This window comes from Exophiala oligosperma, assembly GCF_000835515.1.
Source record: "Exophiala oligosperma strain CBS 72588 unplaced genomic scaffold supercont1.3, whole genome shotgun sequence".
NCBI classification, from domain to species: domain Eukaryota; kingdom Fungi; phylum Ascomycota; class Eurotiomycetes; order Chaetothyriales; family Herpotrichiellaceae; genus Exophiala; species Exophiala oligosperma.
The window spans coordinates 1,575,241-1,602,622 of NW_015622820.1; the positions used below are offsets into that span (position 1 = coordinate 1,575,241).

The 27,382-nt window shown below is 51.2% G+C and overlaps 9 protein-coding genes across 9 annotated transcripts; 5 read left to right on the plus strand and 4 right to left on the minus strand.

Moving 5' to 3' along the window:
* Positions 1-187: 187 nt before the first annotated feature.
* On the minus strand, positions 188-1,646 carry PV06_03378 (uncharacterized protein). The gene is made up of 4 exons (XM_016404158.1): positions 1,313-1,646; positions 1,145-1,259; positions 680-1,090; positions 188-625 (listed from the first exon to the last, which is right to left on the minus strand). The coding sequence occupies exons 1-4, from the start codon at positions 1,328-1,330 to the stop codon at positions 387-389; spliced, it is 783 nt and encodes a 260-aa protein (XP_016265163.1). The 5' UTR covers positions 1,331-1,646; the 3' UTR covers positions 188-386.
* Positions 1,647-3,202: 1,556 nt separating this feature from the next.
* On the minus strand, positions 3,203-5,580 carry PV06_03379 (uncharacterized protein; the record flags this gene model as incomplete). The annotated part of the gene is made up of 1 exon (XM_016404159.1): positions 3,203-5,580. The coding sequence occupies one exon, from the start codon at positions 5,578-5,580 to the stop codon at positions 3,532-3,534; it is 2,049 nt and encodes a 682-aa protein (XP_016265164.1). The 3' UTR covers positions 3,203-3,531.
* A 452-nt stretch (positions 5,581-6,032) lies between these two features.
* Positions 6,033-8,729, minus strand: PV06_03380 (uncharacterized protein; the record flags this gene model as incomplete). The annotated part of the gene is made up of 1 exon (XM_016404160.1): positions 6,033-8,729. The coding sequence occupies one exon, from the start codon at positions 8,727-8,729 to the stop codon at positions 6,033-6,035; it is 2,697 nt and encodes an 898-aa protein (XP_016265165.1).
* A 218-nt stretch (positions 8,730-8,947) lies between these two features.
* Positions 8,948-9,906, plus strand: PV06_03381 (uncharacterized protein). The gene is made up of 3 exons (XM_016404161.1): positions 8,948-9,055; positions 9,151-9,290; positions 9,352-9,906. Exons 1-3 carry the CDS (start codon positions 9,028-9,030, stop codon positions 9,502-9,504), a joined length of 321 nt encoding a protein of 106 aa, XP_016265166.1. The 5' UTR covers positions 8,948-9,027; the 3' UTR covers positions 9,505-9,906.
* Positions 9,907-10,442: 536 nt separating this feature from the next.
* On the plus strand, positions 10,443-16,788 carry PV06_03382 (uncharacterized protein). The gene is made up of 3 exons (XM_016404162.1): positions 10,443-10,773; positions 10,834-10,851; positions 10,945-16,788. Exons 1-3 carry the CDS (start codon positions 10,760-10,762, stop codon positions 16,616-16,618), a joined length of 5,706 nt encoding a protein of 1,901 aa, XP_016265167.1. The 5' UTR covers positions 10,443-10,759; the 3' UTR covers positions 16,619-16,788.
* Positions 16,789-18,247: 1,459 nt separating this feature from the next.
* On the plus strand, positions 18,248-19,172 carry PV06_03383 (uncharacterized protein; the record flags this gene model as incomplete). Its single annotated transcript, XM_016404163.1, has 1 exon — positions 18,248-19,172. The coding sequence occupies one exon, from the start codon at positions 18,248-18,250 to the stop codon at positions 19,070-19,072; it is 825 nt and encodes a 274-aa protein (XP_016265168.1). The 3' UTR covers positions 19,073-19,172.
* A 1,563-nt stretch (positions 19,173-20,735) lies between these two features.
* PV06_03384 (uncharacterized protein) lies at positions 20,736-21,059 on the plus strand (the record flags this gene model as incomplete). Its single annotated transcript, XM_016404164.1, has 2 exons — positions 20,736-20,790; positions 20,842-21,059. The coding sequence occupies 2 exons, from the start codon at positions 20,736-20,738 to the stop codon at positions 21,057-21,059; spliced, it is 273 nt and encodes a 90-aa protein (XP_016265169.1).
* Positions 21,060-21,331: 272 nt separating this feature from the next.
* PV06_03385 (uncharacterized protein) lies at positions 21,332-22,227 on the plus strand. The gene is made up of 3 exons (XM_016404165.1): positions 21,332-21,490; positions 21,555-21,605; positions 21,674-22,227. Exons 1-3 carry the CDS (start codon positions 21,478-21,480, stop codon positions 22,090-22,092), a joined length of 483 nt encoding a protein of 160 aa, XP_016265170.1. The 5' UTR covers positions 21,332-21,477; the 3' UTR covers positions 22,093-22,227.
* Positions 22,228-23,928: 1,701 nt separating this feature from the next.
* PV06_03386 (uncharacterized protein) lies at positions 23,929-27,180 on the minus strand. The gene has a single exon (XM_016404166.1). It carries the CDS (start codon positions 27,101-27,103, stop codon positions 24,167-24,169), a length of 2,937 nt encoding a protein of 978 aa, XP_016265171.1. The 5' UTR covers positions 27,104-27,180; the 3' UTR covers positions 23,929-24,166.
* Between the last annotated feature and the right edge of the window lie 202 nt (positions 27,181-27,382).

Consider the following 27,382-nt stretch of genomic DNA (forward strand, 5'->3'; position numbering starts at 1 on the left):
ACGACTATATTTATCTTGACTGCTTTTCCCCACCTTCGCACACCGAGGATACAACTACGAGTACTGTACAGGCGCTTCGAGCAGGACCGTGTATGGTGACTCCCTCAGAACAAACGGAGAAAGGCAGTAGGGCAGGATTGACCTACCTTACCGAGAATCATCAGATAGAATGACCGGGCTACATTCACACAAATCTTGTTGGGTACAAGGGCTATTGTCAAGATTACTGATAGTGATAGCCATGACTGGCAGTTGACAAATCCCTTTATCCTCCATAATGAAATCTTTTTTCACGACTCCGGACGCCCTGCAAATGATCACGATTTGTGCAAGAATCCAAACTCCACAAAATACACAATGCCGCAGTCTTCAATGCTGTCTGTCCCCTACTTATCATCCAATGTGCAAGTCGACTGACTATCCGTCCAACCAACCAAGATATTTGCAATGTCGCTGGCATAACAGTGCGTTGCAGAGCCTTTGCCCAGGTCACCCGAGGCGTCAATAGCCCCGGAATTGTACAAGCGAGCAGCACGGTAATATGCCTCGGCGTACTCAATGCCCTCGACGTCTTTTTGGGCGTTGATGTCGGCAGCATAGCCATGTCCAGCGTCTGTGCCACCAACTGTGATTATCTCCATTAGTCTCACTCATTTTGAGGCGATCTCAGCGAACTTACCTCCATCGGCAATCATGCCTAGGATCTGGTCCTTCGGGCAGGGATTGAGGACTTTGCCATCATTGCAAGAGTGTGTCCCTTTGAATGATTGGAGCAGGCCTGGGTTTTTGATACCGTCGGGAGATGTGCTAGTCTTCGCTCGCACACACCCCTTGGTCTCTTGAAGGACAGCAGCGAGAATGAACCGGTGATCTACCCGTGTCTGATGTGCAATTTGTTTTATCGAGTCGTATAGATCCTGTGTCTCTTGATCTGAATTGTTGGGTGCTCCATAGAGCTGATCACAGCTTCGGCTAATAGTGTGTTGATTGGAAACCCATAAGTCGTTGAAGGAAACCCATGTCAACTGATCTGGCCATCCTGCGGCGACTGTACCGTTCCCTTCATATTGTGTGTAATGATTCGATCCACCTGTTCAACATGTCATCAGTCATGGCATTCATGTGTTGGAATTGTATGACGGACCGTCGTAGTCGTTCCAATAGCCGTCCGTTCCCAGAGTACCCTGGACAACATCTTCGGCTCGTTTGACAAGAGGGGAGGCAAATGTAGAAGCTGCGAGCAGGGTCGTCAAGTATCCCTGCAGAACCGAGGTCAATCTCTATCCAGAAAATCCGACAGGTCTCTACTTACCAGACCAGTGATCCCCATTTTCGTGATGCTTCTAGAGGAGTACAGCCTTGGCTCTCCCGAATTCAAAGCAAGCGTATATCAAGCGAGGCCAATGTGATGATCACAAACACAAGACGACCGATAGAATAAAAGGACAAGTGGAAACTGCGAACAAGGTGGAGAGACGATGAAAAGATCAAGATCGCTCCGGTAGTGTTGTAAAAGTCCAAAATGGCATGCAGCAACGCCAGCCCGATTGTATGGGGATGTTTCAGGCGTCAGAGAGTGTTAGGCCAAAATCATCATCGCATACTCGTGCAGGAGTTTGCAAGGCCGCCCAGGGCCTTATCCACAGCATCAAACACCGTGACCAGCGAGAGGTCGGCCTGAACCCTTGGGAAGCATTGCCTCACCTGTCATACCCACCTGCGAGGACTCACCATGCAACTGGATTCGAAAGGAAAGGCGGCATAGGATTTTCGGATGCTGTGCGGATCAATTCCATAGCGATCAAGATCAACTACTTTTTAAAGTAGCAAAGTGGAAACATGGTGGACAAACTGCCGCCACTACGATAACCCCTGCATACAGTACTGTAAGATCTGACTTGACTCACCATGGAAGCTGCCAAATTGGTCTGTCGTTATCCTTCTGGACTTGCAAGGAAAGGATTTAGGGAGATTGAGCAATGTACTTAAAGACTTTGGAAGAACAAAAGAGGACGGGCGATTTCGTGTTCTACAGCAATTGGCCGATTATGCTGCCATCCCGATACGTCAGCTCAATGTCATTCCAAAGCCCCTTTTGGGATGAAAATACCTTGCCAGTCGATCACCAAAGTATGAGTGGGACTTCTAAGCACCTGACAAGAGAATACCAAAAGATGTAAATCGCCATGGATTCTATCAACTGCGAGATCATAGACATCGTATATCGATCCCCACCGGGCGTGAAAAGCATCATCGGGCAAGGATCTTACAGCTTTGTTGGCCTTGTTGACAGCGAACCTTGTCTTGAAATACCCCTTGTTACCAGATGAATGGGAATCTCAAGATCGAGCAGAAGTTGTTGAAACATCTTGGTCAACACCCACGAATCATCCGGTCAAAAGGCTTAACGGAGGATGGACTGCTACTTCGCTACGCTGAAAACGGCACTTTACACGACTACATCCCTCAACAGACCACTCTCTGCACTCCACAACGTAATCGGCTCTGCGTCCAAATCGCGAAGGCCTTGTACATCTCCATAGTAAATATGTCTATCATGGGAATCTCCGGCCCGGCCCGGCAATATACTGCTTGACGAGAACTTTGGTATTAAGATAGCAGAGATTCAAGGTGTACTCAGCTCCCATGAGAGTACAATCATCCTCGATAGGCTGGCTTGAGAGAGTTCGATGTATTACATGCCACGCAATGGAGACTGCGTGAGTACGAAGACTGATCTCTTCGCTTTCGGGTCAACAGTGCATTTTTCATGACTGGCCAAGAGGTTTTTCCAGATCTTGCCCCTCATCAAGGTGACGATGCAATCGTTGACGAGATCTATGGTTGTTTAACGGAACAAGAGTATCCTGACATCTCTTACCCCTGCTTCTCCATCGTCCAACGGTGTTGGAGGGACGGTCATGCATCTGCTGAGCAAGTATTGACGGATTTGAAAGCGCTAGAAACGAAGACCGGATTATAATCAATATGAGGACCGTCAGAGCGTCGCAAGGGGCGGTCGACTAAAGATATCTGGAGCGTGTTGTACATATACTGCTTCGAGGTTCCACGGCTGGAACATCAGTGCACTGGTCAACGTGGATTTTGGTACTGTGCTCACAATCTACCCAAAATTGTACGGCGTAGAGACTCCAGGGTCAGATAAATATTTTTGTGTAATTTTCATATCATTGAATTCTATTTCGCTCTATGGACCAGTTGCATCGACCAGTCTTTCCCTTGAAGAAACTCTCGTTGGCTTCATTTCATGATGAGCTACCGATCAGTAGGACCCATTTCTCCTACTTACATATTGTCGATCCTTCAATCCACTTTCTAGGTATTGTTCAAGCACGTCCCAAGCACATCCCCAAGCCCAAGTCTGATATGAGCTCCAAATCACAATCTGGTTTCATGCATATTCTTCTTCTCCTTCTCTGGTTTTCAAACTCACAACACAAGTAACATCCATTTCGCCTCCTGTTTGAGATCAATCTGTCATCTGCCTGCTCCTCTCTCTCTTAGTTTCATCTAGATCCAGTCACTGCCACCTGGTCCTGTTCCTGGCACCGGCAAAGGCGAGTCTTCCCGTGTTTGTCCGGAACTAACCTGGCGTGTAGTGTCTTGACCTTGGCTTGTCGAACCAAAACCGGAATTGCGAACCAATGTCATGTCATTGTCCCAGACATCGTCGTCCCATTGCTCAATACGAATCTTGGGTCTGATGGTGGGGGATATGGTGCTGCGAGTCTCTTGAACATCTTCACTGGACATGAAGTTGCGACTGGCGTCGAATGCAGGTGATCGTCGTGGTCCAAAGTCCGAAAAGGTGCGTTTGAGTGGTGGTGGAACCAAGTTGAAGGACGACGCATCTAAATACCCAGTGTGCAAATCCCACTCGTCAATTTTCGACTTCAGATCATCCATAGAACCGCTCCGTCCGTGCTTCTGCTTGTCTACCAACGCATCGGTACGATGATTGGGCACAGTCAGATGGTTTGAGTCGGGGAACATCCCACCCAGGCCTGGACTTCCAGCGGAGCTCATACCTCTGGTCTCGCGGCTATATGTGCTGCTCGCATAATGACTCTGCTTACTCTGAGTCCCTCCGAGCATCGGCTTGAACACTGTAGATAGGGAAGAAGCGGACTGTCGCGGCATCAAGTCCCGTTTCTTCGTCACCGGCATCACGTCGAGAGTGCGAATTGGGTTCATGCGCTTGCCAAAGACATTTGCAGGAGATAACTTCTTACTCAAACGGTTGATTGCTGTGGAATGTTCAAGCTGCTGGGATGACACGAGCTTGGTTGGAGATGGAAGAGCGGAGGAGCTAGGAGTTCTTCTGCGGCTTCGAAGTCCTGGATTCGCAGTCGGTCGGTCACCCATATGATCTGCAGCTTCGAATTGAGACGTAAGAGTCGGAGGCGAGGGTATCGAAGCCACAGGGGAAGTTTGCGGAGTTGAAGAATGGCCAGATGTAGTGAAAGGATTGGAAGCAGGTGTCCAGCCTCTTTTGGGAAGGCAAACTTGAGAGTCTTCATTGCTGGCGGTCTGGTCGAGACGCTGCCTTATATCTGCGACAGGGGTTTCAGGTCTTGTAAGAGGTGCGGATCGACTAAGACTGCCTTGGTTTCTCGCATTCATACCAGCATAATGACTTAAAAACTTTCGTTCTTCATTGGACTGGTGACTGCGCTCATACATGGGTTCGCCCGTGCGGCTTAGAGTCATCAATTCTTCAGTATTCCCTTGAGCCTGGTGCAAATCCTCGGTGAAAGGGTGGCCATGAGTAGTTCCCAAGCTAGGTGCTTCTGTGGAAAGAGGGCCTCCAGTAGTGCCACGTTTCGGACAACGGGTATTGAACATTTTGGCGGCAGTCAAGCGGCAGTCGCGTTGCTCGAGTTCCTGCAAGAGTTTGCCGGGGTGTATGAGTCCACCTTTTCGGCTGAGTCCTGGAGCAGGGAGCGGGAACTTTTCCAATTGTCTTGTCAACGGTGGTGGTCTTCCAGCTGGCCGAGGTTTCAGATGAATCGGTTCTGGAACAGGCAGGATGTACTCGTGCAAGCCGTTGAGCCCAGTCGCAATCTTTTGGTTCGGGATATCTTTATTCTTCCAATAAACCTCACTATACCCGCTATCAACGCCACATCGTGGTGGTAGAGGGACTCTTGCCGGAGTGAACAAGCCATCGCTGCCATTGACAGACTGATCCACAAGGTATGTCTGAGAGTATGGAGATGGGATAGGCACGTAGCCGAATGTTCTCAAAGGAGTAGGGCGGGAGGGGAAAGGTGACTCGGTTCTCGGATCATATCGTGGCACGCTTTTCTTCGGTTTCTTGACGATACTGCGAAGGAGTGTAGGGTGGCTCGGAAAGTGAGGGTTGTTTCTTCTCTCGCGGAGATGAAGCAGATAGTCCTCCGAGTATTGAACCGGCTTTTTCTTGCGCAATTTTGGCAGGAGAATGCCCCAGATGAGGATGCCGAGGACAACGAGGACAGTAACCACGCCCAAGATAATGGCAATGCTGATTCCTGTGTTGTCGCGTCGCTGCAACGACCTGGAATTTACTGGAGCCATCGCTGGGTCTCGGCGAGCTTGAAGACCATCACAGACTGCGCGATGCGACACTGTGATATCGTCGCTTATGTCGTCAATGATGATGATGTCGCCAGCGCAAGTGAGAACATGTCAGGGTGTGGGATAAGCAAGAAACTGGGGGGAGGTCAGAGGTAAGATGCACCGCGACAGGAAGTGAGAGACAAGTGAAGCTTTAATCGCAAGTGAAGTACTGCCCAACAATGTTTGCATCTGCACCAAAACCATCAATGGGAAGGGACAGCACATCTTTGATCCAGCTCCTTTTTTCTTACATTGTTGAACAGAAATATTAGTCTTTGACGATTCTCACCACCTCTTAGTTCTCATTTGTTTCTCACAATGTCACTTGATCTCAGATTGGGAAGTCAATGACCACAATGAGCGTGGCCATCTGCAAGCCCTTCAAGTTGTTGTTACAACTCCTCCCTTCCTCACTCAGATCCGTGTCCCTGATCCACTCGGTCCACTCGATCCTGTGGTTGTGCACCGAGCACCCATCCTAGTCCGCTCACCAAGTTATTCGTGACCATGTTGGCGACCATGTCTCGTTTCCTTGTCCTCCCACCCTCGAGTTCCGAGGCCGATGATGTACTCTCTCCAAAACCACCCTCCGATTCTTGAGCCCCTTCCCTGATTTTCAGATCTCTCAGACCTCCAGCACCAAGTGGAAAGGCGGCGCTTTTCCTTAAAGCAGTGGCTGCGCCTCTAGCAACATCAAACAAGCCCATTGGTGCTTCTTCTTCGTACGAAGGTCCGGCGCGGGAAGCTGGCCACGTCCGACGCGCCATCGTCCGCTTCGTTTCATCCCTATCTGCATCACGATCCTCGAGTCCGAAACCCCCAGGGAGTGCTGCATCTGCTCTGGCATCAAAAGAACGCTCTTCCTCCACCGCCTGCGACTTTAGCCCCTCCATCTCTTCCTCGTACCGCCGCCAGGTGGCCAGAATACCAGACAATGCTTCCCCTGAAGGGGCTAGCATTAGAGCTCGAGAGAGAAGTTCCATGCGTTGAGCCAGACTATCTATTTGTGAGCTCAAATTCTTCGGGGATACGCTGGGTCGGAATTTTCCAGCCGCATAGGCAGCGCGCCACGAGACATCATCGGCAACATTGGATATTGGAGATGCGGTCGAAGATGACAAACGCGTCGTGATATAGGCGTAGGCTGTGTCAAAGTCGTTGGCGGCAAGGGCGGCCATGATAGCATGATAGGTAATTCTCTGTTCAGCATCAGACGCACGAAGTTCGACAGGGTCAAGTTCTTGTGCCAACGATCCCCTACTCGGTAAGTGAGCTCGAACAAGGTTCCTTCCAATCTCCAACAAATCATCCAGCTTGGTATAAGCTTTCGAATCTTGCTCCAAGACCTTTTCCAACAATGTTAATGGATCCTTCTGCACGCGGATAGCCACAGGTCTGAAAGGCACGCCATGTTGTAAGGTCAGGTGGTAGAATGACAGACTGTGTGTCGCTCTAATCAAGTGCTCAATATCAGCCATGGCGGTAGACTGTGGGAAGTCTGTTCTAAAGGCTCGCAGGATCTCGTTTGATCTCTTCATGCCACCGCGGTCCTTGTTGCCATTACTGGCATTGTCGTAAGCATCATAAATAGCAGCAACTATGCGAGCCTCGACGTCCGAAGTGGCTAATGGAGATGCGTGAGAGTTGATGTAGACCTCTTTAACAATAGTATATTGTGCTGCGTTGAGAAGAGCATCCAAGACTTGCATTTCAACGTACTTGACGGATAGCTGTCGGAGATATGCCGGACCCTGGTCAGGCGTAGTCACTGGATTGCATGACCAAGATTGGCACCAGAGCAGGTCAAGACGCATAGAGCGCCAGTCGATCTCCTTACGAGTCTGGCGGGGAATTTGCTGGAGGATACGCCGGAGTTCGTCCTTGTGTCGCCGCTCTGAGCCGAAGATGGACGTTCGAGCAATTTCACCAAATGAAGACGCCAATCCTAACTCCGTCAGAAGCGAAGCTGTAGCTAACACGCCTCCCACAAAGTGAGTCGAGGACTCTGTAACGTGCGTGAAATGATTCGTCTTTTTGGAGAGGGAAGCAGGGAGCAGGTCGAAATCTTGCAAATTCCGCACAAAAGATTCGTCCAATGACACATTCGGTCTGGATGTTGACAGATTCGCCATCATGAGTCCTGTAAGCTTAACAGCCTTCGACAGAACATCCCAAGATATCGTGAGAGTATCTCGGGAGCTTTCTGGGCAGCTATAGATGATGGCGAGACCTGCTCGAGCATAATTGGCGATTGACTCTGGCACCTCTTGCTCTTCTGGAGGACCATTCCATTCCACGAATGTCTTTGCTGCAACCGCAAAATCCTTCAGGCCTTCATTGATCAACCACTCGTTCACGTACTCCCATGGTTGTTCCTCCTGATCTGAGTCCTCAGTTGTATGATCGATCCGCCTTCTTTTTGTTTGGCTGGCTCCTGCCACCCAGGGTGCGACAACATGATTCAGGTCTCTTGCAATGTCGAATGCATTACGTGTTCTTCTGGCACACTGAAGAAGTGAGCTCACACCTTCTTGGACTGTCATATTCTCGAGGTCTTGGAGTCGTATAACATCGTCCGATTCCGGGTAGAAGTCATATTGAAGTCGAAGTATAGGGACAAGGTTGGTCTCGTACCAGGACTTGAGATCAGGACTAAGCGTGACGAATTGTTCAATAAACGCCGTGAGAGGTTGTAACGTGCCACCCAGCCCTTCTAGTCGTCTGGCCCATTCAATTACGAAGCTGGCTAGACCGTCATCAGTGTCTTGAGGAGCGTGTTCAGGAATAAATTGGAGCCTCAGGATTCGGCACTGTCGAATGGCATCGTTTTGCGAAAGTGACGATATTAAGGGATTGACGCTGATGCTTGGATGGCTTTCCGAATCCGTCTGTCCACCATTTAAGCCCTTGAGGAAATCGACAAGAGGTGTCTGGTCCGGTGAGTCGACGGGGTAGAAGGATAGCACGAGGCGGTATACTATAGTTCGCGAGAGCACGTTTGGAAACCGAGCGAGGAGGACCTGGAGAGCCTGGAGATCTCCATTTGAGGTCTGTTCAACGGCAAGAAGGAGAACATGAGCGTCTGACAGCTTGTTCAGACTGGCCATACTGTCAAGATGGTGGCAGCATTTTGCGATGATCCAGTTGCTGTACCTAGTGATGGAAGGGGAAATAAAGTAAAGATGCTACGTGGAAACACGTCAAGTTTCTCCGCAGCGCAGGCTGGCGAGGCTTGCTACAGTATGTACGGTAAGAGTACGAATCATTCGCCCGCGTTGGAGATCCAAGCTTGGCCGCAGCTCCAACGACCTTCAATCACTTTACAGTTCAACCCATTGTGACAACAACGAGCACCAATTCTCCTCCCGTGCATGATTGAAGCAAAGCACGAATTCATCTGTCAACATGGCGTCTGGCTACGGCTTGACTGGTGGTATGTGGACCTTGAACCCTTGCTGTTGCAATTCACCCGCAGTCCGCCCTGAACAATCCCGAAGCTTCGTCGAACTGACCAGTCTCTCTTCCCAGGTGTCTCACGATGCTTTCCCTTCTGGCAAGAATACATGTCATGCTATGTGATCAATCAGAATGATCCCGAAGCGAGGAAACAGGGTGTCTGTGCGCCGCGATTAGAAGATTATTACGAATGCCTACACCACAAGAAAGAGGTTGGTAGCATGATGATAAGTGCACGGGAATGGATGAAATGCTGACTAGGTTATTCCACAGTATGCACGCGCAATGGCGATTCAAATAGCGCTCCGGAAAGCCCAAGCAGCAAGCCCTCGAGAGAATGCACCCAAGGTCGGGCAGATACAGAGTCTTGGTTTAATCGGCAAGGAGGACGAAACAAAGGCTATACTACAACCCAATGCATCATGAACAGAAGGGTAATACTCTGGATGGGATCGATCCCGGGGCGAATGGCAATTGTCGTGGAGTAGAGAAAAGACTACGATATGTACATATGGAACAACGGGCAGGCGAACAAATGAACAAGAAATTATGCATCAATGGGATGGGCGCGATGATAACGCAGCCTGCTAGGCATCACCTATCAGTGCACAAGGGCAGAGCAAAGTCTTTCTCCCCTTCAATAGGCCCAGGTCTCGACTAGCGACATCTACTGCCATCACGGAACTACCTGGATCAGACGATTTCTTGTTTGGGCATCGATCTCTACGAAGGGTGACGAGGCCATGTGTCATAATCGTCTGTATCTGATCAAGTTTCCAGGGTAGCATTCTAAAGGATTTATCGCATCATACTTGAAACATGATGGCCATCCCTTGTGTTTATGTTCTTGCAGTCTCCCTTGGCCGGTGAAAATGTGATCGGGTGTGCAGTAGGAGAGCGATGTCCACACAAAGTATTCTTATTTCATACGGAGTACTGCGTCAGAGATTAATGAACTAGCTGAGGCAACTCTGTGAATCCGAGACTTGATAGTGGCATTTTGAAAAGGACAGGTGTAGGTGATCATTTAAAAAGGATGACTTGGCCACTTTTCTAGATATTCAGGACGGCCCATATGGTAGCAAGCAGTGTGAACAAGGAACATGATAGATGACGACAAGGAACAGCAGTGATGATTGTACTTGGTACTTTGGCTGCTCCAGATGTCTGGACTCTACATATGTGGTGTATCAGGCTCCTTCCAGCGTGCCAAGCAGACACTTGTGAGAAAAAAGCTTGGTTTGGGATTAGCGTGGTGCGGGTGGATAACAAGCAGCGGCAGGAGCAATCAGAGGCCAGGGGCCCATGGGCAAGCGAGGATTTAAAGCCATACCAGACTCCTCCTCATAATCAACACGCCGCCAGTTTTCTGAACCACTTGCTCCGACCCCGAACTGCCTGCAGCCCTTGAACGCCTTTCGCGAGGCTCTGGCACGATTCCTCACCACGATACCATATAATTTCACCCGTGCACGTCGCCTTTTGTGCCCGCAACACACGCGTATTGATACTGGATTATTCCATCCTCCCCTCATCCCAATTTTCATTCGCCATCTGTGCGCTATCACGACATCATCATCGCGAACGAGTGTAACTTGATCAGCGAATAATACTTGCATTATATGGCGCCGGCATTGTTAGTTGATTTGGTTGCGGCTGAATTGATTTCGCGCTGCCCAGCATGGCCGCTTCAAGGTTTGACACTTCTTTTTCCATCCGTTCTGCTCCCCAGGATGACTAACTCTTTTGGTCCAGGCTCGATAGGCTAGTCACGTGAGTTGCCTCCCTTCTAAGACACACCATCTACAACACAGCATAGGCTGTTCTCCTTACTACAATCCCATCACTGACAACCCTCTTTTTTAGATTGCTGGACAAGGGCAGCACACAACTAATACGAAACACTGCTGCTCAACAATTGGCTGATGTTCAGAAACAAAACCCAGACAATCTCTTTGCTCTGCTTGGGAGAGTGCTCCCGTACCTGCAGTCCAAGTCATGGGATACCCGCACAGCCGCCGCCAAAGCTCTTGGTGGCATTGTGGAAAATGCCGAAAAGTTCGATCCCAACTCCGACGATGCAGATACCAAGTCAGAGGAGATTAAGCCCGAGGACCCGAGCGTTAAGCTTGAGGACACGGGCACTGGAGCCGATGACCTGCTTCAACTGGCAACCCTCGATATCAAGATGATTCTCAAACACGGCAAGAAGCTGCTTGGGAGTGCTGGAAAAGAATACGAGTATTCCATGGCCAACATGACTCCCGCTCAACGACTGGCACATCAGAAACAGAATCTCACTGCCCGTCTAGGTCTCGGCGGTGAGTACATTGAGGAAGATCTGGTGAATGAACATGACTTTGCGGCCGGTTCCCAAGCCAAGGGAGCGCAGACACCCGGTTTGCCCCGCGTTGACACGAAGTCTGGTGCTGCTACACGACAAGATAGCTTGAACTCAGCATCTCCTTTCACGGCACTCTCGCCTTCAGAAAATAATGGACATGCTCTGTCTGAAGAGGCTGGATTGAGCAAACGACAACTCAATCAACTCAAACGCAAGAACAAATATGCTGCCAAAGCTGGTGCCAGTAAGATGCGTGTGGTCGACCTCTCGGTACGTCGCACGTCAGAGCCCAGTCAAACTCCAGTTTCTGCGACACCGCACGCAGTCAAGTTGAACGGGCACGACGAATCCAATGGAGATTCGACCCCAGACTATTTCTCCATCAAGCGAGAAGGGCCGGATGATGACACAGCACTCGTTTCCGAATTTAAAGGCGAAGATGTCTCGGAGAAGCCATTGATACAGCCAGATGAGGAACATGCGCGTGACTGGCCATTCGATGTCATGTGTGATTTTCTCTCCATCGACCTCTTTGATCCCAACTGGGAAATTCGGCATGGTGCTGCAATGGGGCTTAGGGAAGTGCTACGTGTACATGGCAAGGGTGCTGGGCGACGCTACGGCAAGACGAGAGCCGAAAATGATATTGCCAACAAACGCTGGCTGGATGATCTTGCCTGTCGTCTCCTATGCGTCCTAATGTTGGACCGCTTTGGTGACTATGTTTCCGACACCGTCGTCGCCCCAATTCGCGAGTCGATAGGCCAGACACTGGGTGCTCTACTTACTCAGCTGCCTGATGAGACTGCTATTGCTGTTTACATGTTTTTACAGCAGATGATTAATCAGACTGATACCGGACTGAAGCAACCCATCTGGGAGGTCTGCCACGGAGGCATGATCGGCCTTCGTTACTTCGTTGCAGTCCGGAAAGATCTTCTCCTTCAGCAGCCTGACCTCATTGATGGAGTAGTTTCCGCCGTGGTTCGGGGTCTTGCTCACCCTGACGACGATGTGAAGTCAGTTAGTGCCGCAACACTGGTTCCTATCGCTGGTGAACTTACGACAATGCGACCACAATCTTTGGGACAGCTCATCAGCGTGGTGTGGGATTGTTTACTCGACATGCAAGACGACCTCAGCGCCAGCACAGGTGCTGTGATGGACCTTTTAGCCACGCTTTGTTCATATGAACAAGTGGTGGACGCGATGCGTTCGAATGCAGAAGAAGACCCGGAGCAGTCATTTGAATCACTTGTGCCACGTCTCTACTTTTTCCTTAGGCACACTATAACAAGCGTGAGGATGGCGGTGCTGAAGGCGTTGGCGACATTCCTGAATCTTTCACACTCTGGCAATATGGGCTGGGTCGGTGGCCGAGTCACTAGACTTATCTTTCAGAACATGCTGCTGGAGAGAAACGAAGGTGTACTCTGGAAGTCTTTCGAAGTATGGCGAGCACTTGTTGCTTTCATGGACGGTCAAGGACTGCAGAATTTTGTCTCGAGTCTAGAGCCCCACATTATGGCAATGATCAGGGCTGCGATCCAGCCTATCGGTCAACCACGAAGTCCGATTCCAATGGATACTTCACTTCTGATCAGGCCCTCAGGTGCAACGATGGCTGCAATTTCATCAAAGCACCGAAGAACTTCGGAATCAGACCAACAACCAAAGAAGCGCAGAAAGTTAGAAAAGTCGGAGCCGGCCTCGGCCCAACAGCAGTCTCACAACACGGATGGTCACATGTTGCATGGCGATGTTGAGCTGGTGGGCATGGAAGTCATGCTACGAACAAGAATAGCCTGCTCCGAAGCGCTCGGCCTCCTCCTGAGCAAACAGGATCAATCTATGATCACCACCTATTGGGCAAGTCTTGTGCCAGTTACCAGCTCCGAGAATTCCAGCTCGAGGCTCTTTTCTGCAATGGTCCTAGAAGAGCTTGCCAAGAATGAACCCTCCAAGCCTCCCAATACTCCTGCGATCCTAGCCGAGTTACAAAAGGCACTGGACGACGACGGCAGCAACTGGTACTCCGACATTGTGTCGTCCTTACAGGCTGCAAGAGGTCAATGTCAGGCTCTCGTGAGCGCATTCCAGAACAATGCCCATGTACCTCGGGATCGTCTGCCAGCAATAGCTGTAGTCTGCCAGGGGACCACTGGTGCGGGCCCTAAAGCATTTTCGCTTGAGGATGCCGAAAGGATTGTCACGACAGATTTCGACCGTTTACTCAAGGGCCTAACTCCTGCACAAAGAGTCTCAGGCGTACAGTATTTGAACGATGCCCGCGCGAACGCCAAGATAGCCGTGGACGAAGCACGAAAAGCCAAGGACAGTCGGCAGATGGCTGTCAGAGCCACCATAGCCTCAGTTTTTATTCGATTGGGTGAGATTCCCAAGAAGCCTGGCCAACTGATCAAGTGTATGATGGACAGCATCAAGGGTGAGGAATATGAGGAGTTGCAGGCACGGTCTGCCTCCGCTGTTGCAGGTCTCATCGATTTCTACACTGCGAGTCCTAAACGAGGTCCAGTTGACAAGCTGGTCTCCAATCTTGTCAAGTTTACATGTGTTGACACATCCGAAACGCCCGAATTCCCTCCAAACCGCAGTTTCGAAGATGTCGTGCTCTCCTTGCGGAAAGAAGAAGATCGCAAGGATCACCCGGACGCCGCTCGGTTTGAACAAGAAGCCAAAGAAGCTAGGATCATGCGCCGTGGAGCGAAGCGAGCTCTGGATGAGTTGGCACAATCATATGGAGCCGCGCTACTCGAGAAATTGCCCGTACTACAATCTCTCATCGAAGGTCCCGTACGTCAGCTTGTGGATTCTGCAGACCCAGCCACTCTGTCGGTTGATGATGAACAAGGACAGTCGTTAGTTGACGCTTTATCTGCCCTCCGCACTCTGCTGCCAACGCTGGATCATGGGTTATATCCTTGGGCTCTGTCATTGAGTCCTCTGATTGGCAAAGCCATGCGCAGCAGACTCTCCGTGATCAGATACAGTGCTGCCAAGTGTTTCGCGACCTTAAGCAGTGTTATCCCTGTCGAAGGCATGACTACCCTGGTTCAGGAAATCCTGCCGAACATCAGCAACCCACTTGACCTTCGCGACAGGCAAGGCATTACAGAATGCGTCTACCATCTCATCAGTGTCATGGGAGACAGGATCCTGCCATATGTTATCTTCTTGATTGTTCCGGTATTGGGCAGAATGAGCGATGCTAATAACGAAATTCGTCTCCTTGCCACGACATCCTTTGCCACCTTGGTGAAGCTGGTTCCGCTGGAGGCTGGCATTCCAGATCCTCCGGGAATGCCCGAAGCACTGCTTCAAGGAAGAGAGAGAGAGCGCAAGTTCATGTCACAGATGCTCGACCCCAAAAAGGTGGAACCTTTCCAGATTCCGGTCGCTATCAAAGCTGAATTGCGTTCGTATCAGCAAGACGGTGTCAATTGGTTGGCCTTCCTCAACAAGTACAATCTTCACGGCGTGCTTTGTGACGATATGGGTCTGGGTAAAACCCTACAGACACTCTGTATCGTTGCGAGTGATCACCACATCCGAGCTGAAGAGTATGCCAAAACACAAGCCCCAGATATGAGACGACTTCCTTCACTTATTGTGTGCCCACCTACACTCTCTGGTCATTGGCAGCAGGAAATAAAACAATATGCGCCATTCTTGAAATGCGTCGCCTATGTGGGCTCACCCGCCGAGAGGAATAGCCGTCGCAACCTTCTCGAGGCTGCAGATGTTGTAATCACCTCTTATGATGTTTGTCGAAATGACAACGACGTGCTAACGGCAATCACATGGAACTATTGTGTTCTTGATGAGGGTCATCTCATCAAGAACCCGAAAGCCAAGATCACTCAGGCGGTGAAGAAGATCATCAGCAATCATCGACTCATACTCTCGGGGACGCCAATTCAGAACAACGTTTTGGAGCTTTGGTCACTCTTCGATTTCCTTATGCCCGGGTTCCTAGGCACAGAAAAAGTCTTCCAAGATCGGTTTGCTAAACCCATTGCTGCCAGTCGCAATGCAAAATCATCATCAAAGGAGCAGGAAGCTGGCGCGCTGGCTATTGAAGCACTCCACAAACAAGTCCTTCCTTTCCTCCTGCGACGGCTCAAAGAAGAAGTTCTCAACGACCTGCCACCCAAGATTCTACAGAATTACTACTGCGACCTGAGTGATCTGCAGAAACGACTGTTTGAAGACTTTTTCAAGAAGGAACGCAAGACGGTGGAAAACAGCGTGGGTTCATCTGATAAGGAGGCCAAACAGCACATCTTCCAGGCACTCCAATACATGCGCAAGTTGTGCAATTCACCGGCGCTCGTGGTCAAAGAAGGTAACAAACAGTACGATACAATTCAGAAACAGCTCGCTACCTCCAAATCAAGCTTACGCGATGTCGCCCATGCGCCAAAGCTAAGCGCGTTGCGAGACTTGTTGGTCGATTGTGGGATTGGTGTTACAGGTGACTCCAACGATATGTCTGCTTCGAATTATGTGTCTCCCCATCGAGCACTGATTTTCTGCCAAATGAAGGAAATGCTCGACATGGTGCAAAATGAGGTGCTCGGCAAACTGCTCCCGAGCGTCCAGTTTCTGCGACTTGATGGGAGTGTCGAAGCGACTAAGCGCCAGAACATTGTCAACCAATTCAACAACGACCCCAGCTACGATTGCTTGCTCTTGACCACCAGCGTAGGTGGCCTCGGACTCAATCTTACCGGCGCAGACACAGTCATCTTTGTTGAACATGATTGGAACCCGCAGAAAGATATCCAAGCCATGGATCGTGCTCACCGTATCGGGCAGAAGAAGGTTGTCAATGTGTACCGTTTGATCACCCGTGGCACACTTGAAGAGAAGATCCTCAATCTGCAACGATTCAAGATTGACGTGGCGTCTACAGTCGTCAATCAGCAAAATGCAGGTTTGGGTAGCATGGAGACCGATCAGATTCTGGATCTGTTCAACCTTGGAGAGACGTCAGAGAATGGTCCCGAGGGGCCGGCGGGTGGAAAAGACGAAGACATGGTGGATATGGCCACCGGAGAAGTCAAAAAGAAAGGTGAAAAGGGATGGCTGGACGATGTTGGCGAACTTTGGGATGAACGACAATACGAAGAGGAGTTCAATCTCGACTCTTTTGTTCAAAACTTGCAGAAATAGAGACCCGACATTTTTTCGAGCTATTGTGTTGTTAGTGCAAGGTCGGACACTCGGCGTATTCGCAGTGGGAAGGATTGCTTACAGATGCGCCTTCTTCCTGGGACGCTTGGAAACATTAGAATAGTTCATGGAGCCTGAATATCAGAGCAAATGTGAGAACCTTTTTTCAGTTTCCGGGTTTATGAGTGGACTGCGGGTGCTCTGTTGTAAGGGCTTCCCGGGGTAAAGAATATCAAAGTGTGGTTGCGCTCAGTGTAACGGAAACCTTGACTCAACACCATTGGAGTGGCATTCTGATTTCCAGCATTAGAACATTGCGAATCATCTTACGATCCAATAAACAAACCCAAAGCCAACCGACCGGTCCCGACGCCGAGAAGGCGAGAGATCAAGTCAGTGGTTAATCGAATGGAAGGTTGGGTGTGAGTTATTCTGGAAGATGATCCCACAATCTCCCAAAATATCAACCTTTTTTTGATATTCAATGACCCACCAAGATTTGCGATAACCCGTTACCAACACTGATACGAAATTTCGATTGGAGATGAGGAATGGCCGCAGGTTTACGATGTTGTACTCACAGTGAAGCATGATATTCCAAATCCTTCAACGTCCAGGAAAGAGCGAAGGCTTTGACGATTTCAGCCCACTGAGAACGAAAGCTGCGGTCTGCACAGCCTTCCGGGTGTACTTCTCTTGGGCCTTTCAGCCAGCCTGGGCGCTTACAGTACGGAGTATTATGTGTGTATTTATGTACTGTAGTCCGGCTAAGCAGTGATTGTGGCAGATCAAACCAATCATCATACGTGCTTAAAGCATTAGCCTCAACTCACCTTTCTCTTCTCGGGTTAGTGGCTGGCTAAATTACTCAGTAATGCTGATTTAATGAACTTGGCTGTGAGGCGAGAAATAGCGAAAGAACATGTGGGACAAAATCTTCCTCTTCTTTTCCCCCTTCGTTCCGACCTCTTCGACCTTTCGCCTCTGCCTCGCTCGCCTGCATGAGCCACGCGAGACAAATAAGTACGGAGTATCGGACTCTGACATCCACTCCCCATCCATTGGTGCTTACCTTTCGTTGTTATCGATTACTTTGCACCATGGGATCTCTATATCCGGCCTTTCGCCTTTGCTAATCTAGGGAACACAGCTCCGTTCCTCCCCCAATGGACGGTGGAGGGAGAGAGTACGTTGTACTTCCCTACTTGGCTGTGCGTCCAGGAATAATGCGCAGCTACGATACACCACACAGAAGCACCACTTCCTCTCCACTGAACGACTGCATGTCCGACGACCCTCTCTATCCCACAGTAAGCAGATCGAACACCAACCGAGGTAAGACATGTACGGTAAGTAAAAGAAAGGTACATATATATCCTCTTGTCCTTGGTTCAAAACCGACCATACTCTCATTCATACACAATCACACAAGCAACAAACAAGAAACCAAACCAATCAGTCGTTTCCCTTTTGATTTCCTTTTTCTTTTTTTTCCCTAGAATTATCGCACGCTCTCTAGCAATCAATACCATCAACAAACTTAATTCGACTACAACGAACCAACTAATAACAACTTACATTCTCTATAATTCAATCGAGACCGGTCCAGTTCCGAACGGAAAAAAAACCATGCATTCCACTTCATTCTTTGTCGCTGCTGCTTTCGCCGCTGCCGCCTATGCCTCCCCCATGGGCGGCCCGTCGAATTCCGGCGGTGGTAACTGGAACGGGAGTGCTCCCGCCGGCGGCGCCGCTGCCAGCTACACCACGGGCATGCCGGGCAACCCGACGGCCGTTCCCAACCCGGTCCCGACCAGCGGCGTCATCGCCGAGCTCCTCACGGCCGACAACACGGTCGCCCGGTTCAAGGACATCCAGAAGGAAATCGCGGCGGGGGACGCCAGCCTCAAGTTCGACTTCAACCCGGCCGCCAACCCGGCCGTCACGCCCGGCGAGGGGGGCCAGGTCGACCTGGCCTCGCGCGCCAACTTCCCCATCCTGACCGGCCTGGGCATCTCGGCGGCGGGCATCTTCTTCGAGCCCTGCGGCCTCAACACCCCCCACGTCCACCCTCGGGCCGCCGAGTTCCTGACCGTGGCGACCGACAGCAACGTCTTCACGGGGTTCGTGCTGGAGAACGGCCTGGCGTCCGAGTTCAACACCACCCTGACCCAGTTCCAGGGCACCGTCTTCCCCCAGGGCAGCATCCACTTCCAGCAGAACCTCGACTGCCACCCCGCGGTGGCCATCGCCGGCCTCAACTCCGAGGACCCGGGCGCCAGCTCCGTCGCCCAAAACTTCATCGTCAACCTGGACGGGGACGTTGTCGACGCCACCCTCGGCTTCCCCAAGCAGATCGACGGCGACAACTTTGCCCAGTTCAAGAAGAACATCCCCGCCAGCCTGGCAAAGGGCGTCGAGGAGTGCTTGATCAGGTGCAACATCCCTTACTAGAATAGAAAACTAATTCGTCAACACGTGGATGAACTTGACTGTATGGGTTTCCCTCTTTTTGCCTTCTCTTTATGCATAGCGACCGGGTTTTGTTTTGTTCCAAGGGCTTAGAACAGTGGGAGGGGGAAGGGGGAAGGAGGGAACGCAAAAGCAACAGCGATTCGCCTGGCATGTATATAATGATCACTTTCGTTTTGCTTTGGACACGATTTGAATACACTCCTTTTACACTATTACATTCAACAAAAAGATGTTCCACCTCTCAATTTTTCCCTCTCTGTTCTGGTCATGCTATACACTCATGATCCAATACCAACAATACTGGACACCTCGAGTGGTACCCTTGCCCTTTGAGAGGGGAAAAGAGGGGGCCAACGAGGCTCTCTCTACTATTCAGGGTTCGCATGTATCGAAAAACACCCATTTAGTTTGCCCTCGCATTGGGGCCCCATTGTTCTTTGCCCATGTCATTGTGGGCGGCGTAAGTCGATCAAGAAGTTTCCTCGCCGGTTTCAACGCCCGCGTACGAGAATTCTCGCTCGCTGCGTGTCACCGGGTGCCACTCGTAACGCCCGCAGGATCGGCTGCAGGATCCGGACCAGGCTCCCGACCAGGCCGCCAATGAGGGGAGTTGGCGCCTCGCGAGAAAGGTGACACTTATCAAGTCAAGCCCCAGTCTCGCTCACGGTCTTCCCAACGATGCTTGTCAAGTTGTACCCCTGTTGACTCTACGTTTTGACCCACCTGGGACTGGAACCACCGACAGCACTTTGCCCGGGCTCGCGTCTACTTGCGCGGCATCCCTTTTCGTCTCGGCCTTGGAATTTGGCTTCTAGTCCTTTTCGTCACTTCTTCCGGGAGACCATGTTGTGAGGGGTTCATCCGTTTCCACTGTATATGAGAGCCACAAACACTCGCGTAATAGTCTGGTCCAAAATCACGACCCGTGGTACTGATTGGTTTGCGTGGGCATCATCTGAGGAAGGACGACGTCGATGTGTCAGATGCGAGGGAGGGACGAGGTGGACGGAGTACAGAGTGAGGTCAAATTTCCGCATTGTGAATGGCCAAAAAGGCCCTTTGCATTGAAAAAAAAAGGCGGCCAGGATTAGTTTAACTGAAGCGAGGCCTTTTGGCCTTCAACCTGGTGCCGAGCCGGCAGTCCCTATAGCATGCGACGGGAGGACTACCCATGCACTCACATCGCGCATTGGAGTCCACCAAACATCCAGCGCAGACATCCTTGCTTACTCCACTCGAAGTCTAGCCGAACGCTAGTCTTGCGCCACCTTTGAAGTCGGAACAGGATTATTCAACCTCAGAACCTTCAGATCATCCCATCTCATCTATCTATACTGGGGTATCCGCCAATGATGATACTGTGGACATTGTAGGTGCATGAGGGCCCTGCACACTGTTTTTTGGATGCGAGCCCTGGTCTGCGCAGGGCAGAGCTGGCATGGAAAACGCCAGACCCAGGACTGGATAGAAGCATATAAAAAAGAGAGCCATGGCTCTTGTCGAGCGACACAGAGATGGAAGTTTTGCATCCATTTCATCCCCGGTGAATGTGCAGGTCATATCCAAGTCAAGACCACCCAAGAAGAACCGTCATTGCTAGAAGAGCCGCTTCAAGTGACAGCAAGCAAATCAACCAAACACCATGGCATCCAACCAGCCACAGGGCAAACCATACACCAGCTTACTCGAGGAAAATGGTACGCGTGATCGATCATGAGCGTTTGTTCTTACTGAGCTCGAAGGCGTAGGGAACTTTGGTGACATGTTTTGGAAGAGCGACGACAAAAAGCGAAAGGAGCGTGGCAGCAACACATGTGATTCTTGCTCGATGGTGGTCAATTGCGGAGGTGTGAGCGGTGGTGTGGAGAATGTGCAGGTCGACGCCGGACAGCACCAGAAGAGGACTGGTGACAAGAGCGTAGGAAAGAGGAATCCTAGTCAGGGCGATTCCAAGAATTCGCTCTAAGGCAACCGTCCCATAGTGGTGGTGAAAGGTTGTTCGTGCGGAAGAAGCATAAGCATATGAATGAACCTTGCAGCCATAATACTGAATATTTTTTTTGTAAGGAATGAACAGTAAGGCGGTCTGTTCACTGTATGACGTAGAAAGACATTCATCCGAGGCACGGAGAGCGGAATGCAAATAATCCGTGGTAATGTTCAAATGACGGGCAATATCAGCCAGACCTAAGACAATAAGACCAGGTGTCAATATGTCCCGAGGTCTTTGCGGATATACCTAGGGTTAATCACAATCATCGTTCTTATTGTTGTGTCCATCTATTCTATCCATTCCTTTGGAAAAGCCGATTATTGTCATCCTTGGTCAACACATCCCTAGACTATAGATCATACCCACTTGTCCGACCTTCCTTGAGAAAGCCATGTCTGTACCAGGTAGGACAACAACAACAACAATATCAACACCTCCTCGGCTCCGCGTCAACTAACGGCCTTACAGTGGGAATCACAGTACCTAAACTGCTTCCTGTCACAGGGACATTCGCACCAGGTCTGTTCCAGTTGTCCCGGGCATTGGCCTATCCAAAAAAAAGATGGCAGTCACTGACTAGAGTGAAGCATTCGCGGTGTACTACACCGTGCTCAATTTCCGCGTCAGCCTCATCCGGCTGGCTGAGAAGACGGCCCTAGGTGATTCTCCTCAGACATCTTCCGGTGGTAGTGAAGGGAAGTCGGCCGATCATTCACGCCACAGCGACCTTTTTGTCGCATGCCGAGCTCAGAGCAACTTTGCGGACAATGTACCGTTCGCATTGATCCTGGCGGCCATCGCCGAGCTGAATGGAGCAAACCGTCGGGTCATGACCGCTTCATTGGCGGCTCTACTATTGTTCCGCATCTTGCACGTTGAGTTGGGGATGAGGATGAAGAATGCCATCGGCTCGGGTCGACGAGTGGGATACGTGGGAACAACTGGATTTCTCATTGGCATGAGCTCATATGCTGCGTATTTGGTCAAGAGCTACTGGGGGTTCTAAGCGTGGGGGATGGAGCTACGGTTGGTGTGTCTATCGGTAGCATACATGTGTGTGTGTGTGTGAGTCTGGTGCGATAATAGTAGCTGTACTTGTACTCCATAAAGAGCCATGCCTATACACACTCCGGAAGTCACGATGAAACCCACCTTTGTTTCTTTTACTTCGCTTCGAAATCCGACTTCTCGGATTGTCTCTCCTGCTCAGTCCTGACCTTGTACTCTCGTTTTCATCATCTTCATAATCAATGTTTTTTTATTCTCATGGCCTATCCGCAGCACTTCCTGGCGGCTTCAAGGTCCAACGTCTCACTACCACAACCTCCCATCCGCTCCATATCCGAGACCTTGTCATCCTCTACTCCTCCTACCAAAATCTCTCCTGACCAGCCAGTATCGCAAACCGACCAAGAACTGACATATACCTTTACTTGCACCGTCTGTCGGACAGAACATGATCCCCCTCCTCACACCTTTGGTCTCGAAAGTCGCATCGTATGCACAGACTGTTGGAGATGGATCCATAGCCTCAGCGTCTGCTGGAGATGTGGCGAAGTAGTCTACAGGAAAACCGATACCGTCAGCTTCGGATGGTGCTAGTGGCATTGGAGTTGTTTTTCATGTCTCGTCTGTGCGGTGAGACCTACACATCTTGAATTTGATTCTGCCAAATGCTGAAAGGGTTCTTTTTCTCTTGCAGTCACCGCTACCTCCACCCTCATACCTGGATGGCACCGGAAAACCTCACAAGCGCGGCATGACGGTACAAAATCCACCTGTATGTGCCCGCTGCAGTGACCAGCCCGATTCTTTGGACAAACTAGAACAACATGTCAGAGAGTCGCAGTCAGAAAAGGACAATATCAAAGTCCCCGCAAACATCGTCGACGGACATCCCTCGATGATCTCATTGAGTCGGCCACTTGATCCTCAAGTCACCACGGTTGGAGACTCGAAGAATGGCCCTAGGCTAGTACCTCCTTAGTTGGGACTGCTGGACAAAAGATCATTACCCGGCCATGGAGAGAAGAACAATTTAAGACGACGACGATCCACGTTGCCGGCAGTCGGCACAGCATCAGCAACCTTATCTACTTCTCTTCGACTCTCAGACAATGCAGACCATGTTATACACGAGCCGTCATCAGTATCCTCGAAGCCTGACAGGAGCGTGACGGCTGAAGCCACACCTGCAACTCCAGCACAAGAAGTTGCCATTGGCTCTGGCAAAGCCGACGCTCTCGAAGCGGGTGACACTGACACCAATGTTCAATCGTCCATTGACCGTCGCTCCGATGATTTAGTGAGTCAGACCAGCTCTCAAGAGACCGCCGCTGGTACCAAACCAAAGGACAAGGCCCTCGTCGATACTGGAACTGCGACACCCGTCAAGTGTGAGGACTCGGTTGCTAAGCGGCGACGGTCACTACGCAAACCATCGACAACAGCGTCGGTCATTGCGATGACACCCAAAGACTCTGGGACTGCGTCTCGGCCGCTTGAGTCGGCGCCGCCGTCGCAAGACACAGTCCCTGTCAGGAGGTCGATTGTCAAAGATCTGGCCAATTTCTTCTCTGGTGGCTCGACCAAACCGAGGAACATGGCTCCTATCCGGTCAGATGGGCCCGGAATTGGGACTGACTCAATCGGTAAACGCTTCTCAGTGGCGTCTACTACGCCAGCAGGGTTGTGAGCTCCGGAGTTTGGAAACTCGCCGTCCGACACACTTGTAAAGCTGGAGAGCAAATGTTGTGTGGTACGCCGGGACCTAGATGAACGACCCGAGGGGCTTGGGACGTGAAATAAAGCTGGTCTAGTTTGTGAATGAAAATACTTCAAACCTGGCAAAGCAAACGCCGTTTCCTACACAACGTACAGATCTTCTTGCTCGAAGCAAATCAAACCCAGGCACTCAGACCGGCAGCTCCAAACAACAACAAAAGGGAAATATAGCGCTCGCTCTGCTGTACATGCACGCTCAATTACCTAGAACGTCGTCTCGACCACGATGACAAGACGGGGCCCGTATCTGACTTCCTTCCTCCCTCTATATTCAAGTGTACGTTCTCCGTGTGAGACTAATACCTCGCCATCAACCACAACCGCCTCTTTTCCTCCCCGAAGCCCCTCAGCTTCTGCATCAGGCTCTCGGCCGTCGCCAGGTAGTCGTCCACGGCGGCGTACCCCAGCCCGCGCCGGAGGGTCTTGTCCCGGTCGAGGGCCCTCAGGCTCTTCTCCAGGCTGTCCGGCAGCTTGACGGTGATGCCCAGCTTCGCCCTCTCCTCCTCCCCGATCTCCGTCGGGTCCCCCGCGCAGTCGCGGTGCTCGAGCTTCATGTCCTGCCTCAGCCCGTGCAGGCCGGAGGCCAGCAGGGCCGCCATGGAGAGGTACGAGTTGCCGATGCCGTCGATGGTCTTGAGCTCGTAGTGCCCCGGCCCGCACTTGCGCAGCGGCACCTCCTTGTTCTGGCTCCCCCAGCACACGTACTCGCCTCCGGCCCAGATGCCGGCCCCGATGCGCCGGTAGGACTCCTCGATCGGCATGGCGAAGGCCAGGATCGCCGGGAGGTGCTCGAGGACCCCGGCCAGGAACGGACCCTCGTGCCGGTCCAGCGTGTTCCCGGGCCCGTTGATGCTGAAGTGGGCGTGGTTCGCGGACCCGCAGGTGAAGGCGAACGGTCGGGGGTAGCACGTCGCCTTGAGGCCGTGCTTCTTCGCGACGTTGCGGATCACGTCCCTCGCCTTGTACATCGTGTCGACGGCCTTGACGGGCTCAAAGGCGGGCAGGGGGAACTCCCATTGTCCCGGGGCGGCTTCCGAGTGGAACTGCGGCACGTGGATGTCCAGTTCCGCCAGCATCTCGACAATCTCTTCAATCACGGGCAACATGTCGAGTTGCATGAACGTCATGTTCGTCCAGGAGTGGACCATGTGCACGGGGGCAAAGTCGGCAAAGTCGGATCTCTCTTCGTTGTAGGTCGGGCGCATGAAGACGATCTCGAGCTCAAAGCCCATCAGGATGGAGATGTTGAACTCGGACTTCAACGCGTCACATTGGGCCTGTAGGAGCCAACGGGGGCAGCGGTCCCAGTGGCTCAGGTTGAGATTGTCGTGGTCCGACTCGAGCATCCACCATGTCTGCACCGTCGCCGAGGGCGAGGGAATACCTTTATTGAGGGAGAGCGTAGACAAATCTGGAGCGAGGATGAACTGGCCCGTCGCGGACACGCCAGAGGCACCGTTGTCGTCTTGAAGGAGACGTGAGATCGCGGTTGTACAGCCCATGTATTTGCCCGTGGCGATGAGCTTTCGGAATTGTTGCGTCGTGACCATCCGGTTGCGCAGTGTACCCGTGTAGTCGAGATATTGATTCCAGATATACTTGACGCCGGGGTTCGTTTGCAAGAAGGCATCGAAATGAGTCAAGTTCTGGGCGAACATGGCCGTCGCGTTTTGCCCGGATGGTGCGCTGATGCTTGTGGAGCGGATGGCAAGGTTTTGATTCGTCGCCGTCAATGTGGCAGGGGACGAAGAGAACCCTGGACGGGCTGATGGAATCCCGGGTGTTGCAACGGTGGTGCTTGCGTTTGACCGGAATGAAGGTGCTTTCGAGCCACCATTGACCAAGGTCCGCATGCTGTCCACAGTCTCTCTGCCACAAGCTCTTAAGAGCTCGGGAAATTTACGCTCCTCGTCCAATTTGTACAGTGAGTTGGAGTTCCAAAACATGATATCCACGGCAATATCAATAGCTTGAGGTACGCTGATATCGCCAGCCGCGACGTATGCCGTCAGTACCTTTTCAAGTGCTTCTCGGAAATGCTTGTTTGCAAGCCAGTATGTCTCGGGATAAAAATGCCCATCGGTGCTCCACAGGATCTTGGAGGCAGGGGTCAATTCCAGAGCCTGTCTCAGAACCGATTCTTCACCATCTCTGGAAAGCATGGGGAAAACCTCCCCGATGTCAAGCCATGCGTTGGAGAAGTTGGCAGCCAAATAGCCTGCCTCTCTTGTGTAGGGGTACGAGGAATGGAGAATAACGAAGTCGACCTGTGGAAAGGCTTCAATGAGAGGTTGCATATAGGCCGGGTTTGCTTTTATCAGGTTGATGTCGTTGTCACCAAGTCCGGTATGGAATTGGAACGGAAGGTTCTCACCATCCGTGTCCACAAGCTTCTCGAGCACATCACACACCGCAACCACCAAGAAATCATTGACCTCCTTCTGTTCGATGCGATATTTGGAGTCACGAACGGCCTTTTGCAAAAAGTGATGGAAAGACCGTAGTAAGACCGAGTCGGTCAATGACTGGTGTGGTCGAAAGTTCTTCCGGCTTTCTATGCCGATATCTAGGCCTGTCCGGTAGCAGATGACTGATTTGAAACCTCGTACATCTGGATCATTGGCCATGGTTCGTATTTGGTTGCGAAAGACAGTGTTGAAACGGACAAGAAAGCTCTCAGTCTGGCTGATATCCCAATCGGCGTCCAGGCCCACTCTCATAAACCCGGCTGCATGAGCGAGGTGTTCCAGAAGCTCCGACGCAACGGCTTCGATGCGTACAATTCTAGAGACTGTAGGGACGAACTGCCTGTGCCACTTGAATGGGTATATCACCTCCGGTATAAGCCCATCATCCATCATGATTGCATGTGTTCCCTCGAAGCACCTCTTGATGAGACCTGGATAGTCTCTGCGAATCCACTCATACCTAGCAGCTTTGACGTCCTGTAGCGTCTCAGGGCACTGGTAGAACTCGGCCAGGTGCTTTATACCGCGTATGTGCGCGAGGCTGGTGTGAACGTGGTCGGTCAAGGCATGGCCCTGCGCCTCTGATGTGATGCATTCAAATGGATATTCCGTGCTGCCAAAGGCGTTGTCCTCGGTTAACATGTTATGTGCATGGTTGTCTATTATGGGAAAAGTTTGGATAATCTCTTGAAGATCCTGAATGCCTGCACTCTCGAGCTCGCGCACTTGATGAAGCGTAGGGTAAAGCTCCGGCATTGGAGCCATGGCTGGTGGTAGATTTGGGCCGAGAGTGTTTTCAAGGACGGTGTCGCAAAGAGGGGTTATGGGCGAGGAACAACCTGCGCGCATGATCATGAGTACATTATCAGGTGAACTCTCGACATCGCTTACCGGACTAGGGAGGAGAATAGGCGACGTGGAGAGTGCTGCAATAGAAAGGCAAGCAAGATAGTGAGGCTCTTATCGGGTGGTCGAGTACGCTTCTGTACTTTTGCTGTACTGCAACTTGGGTGAGTGAAGCAGGAAGATGTCGAGATAGGTGAA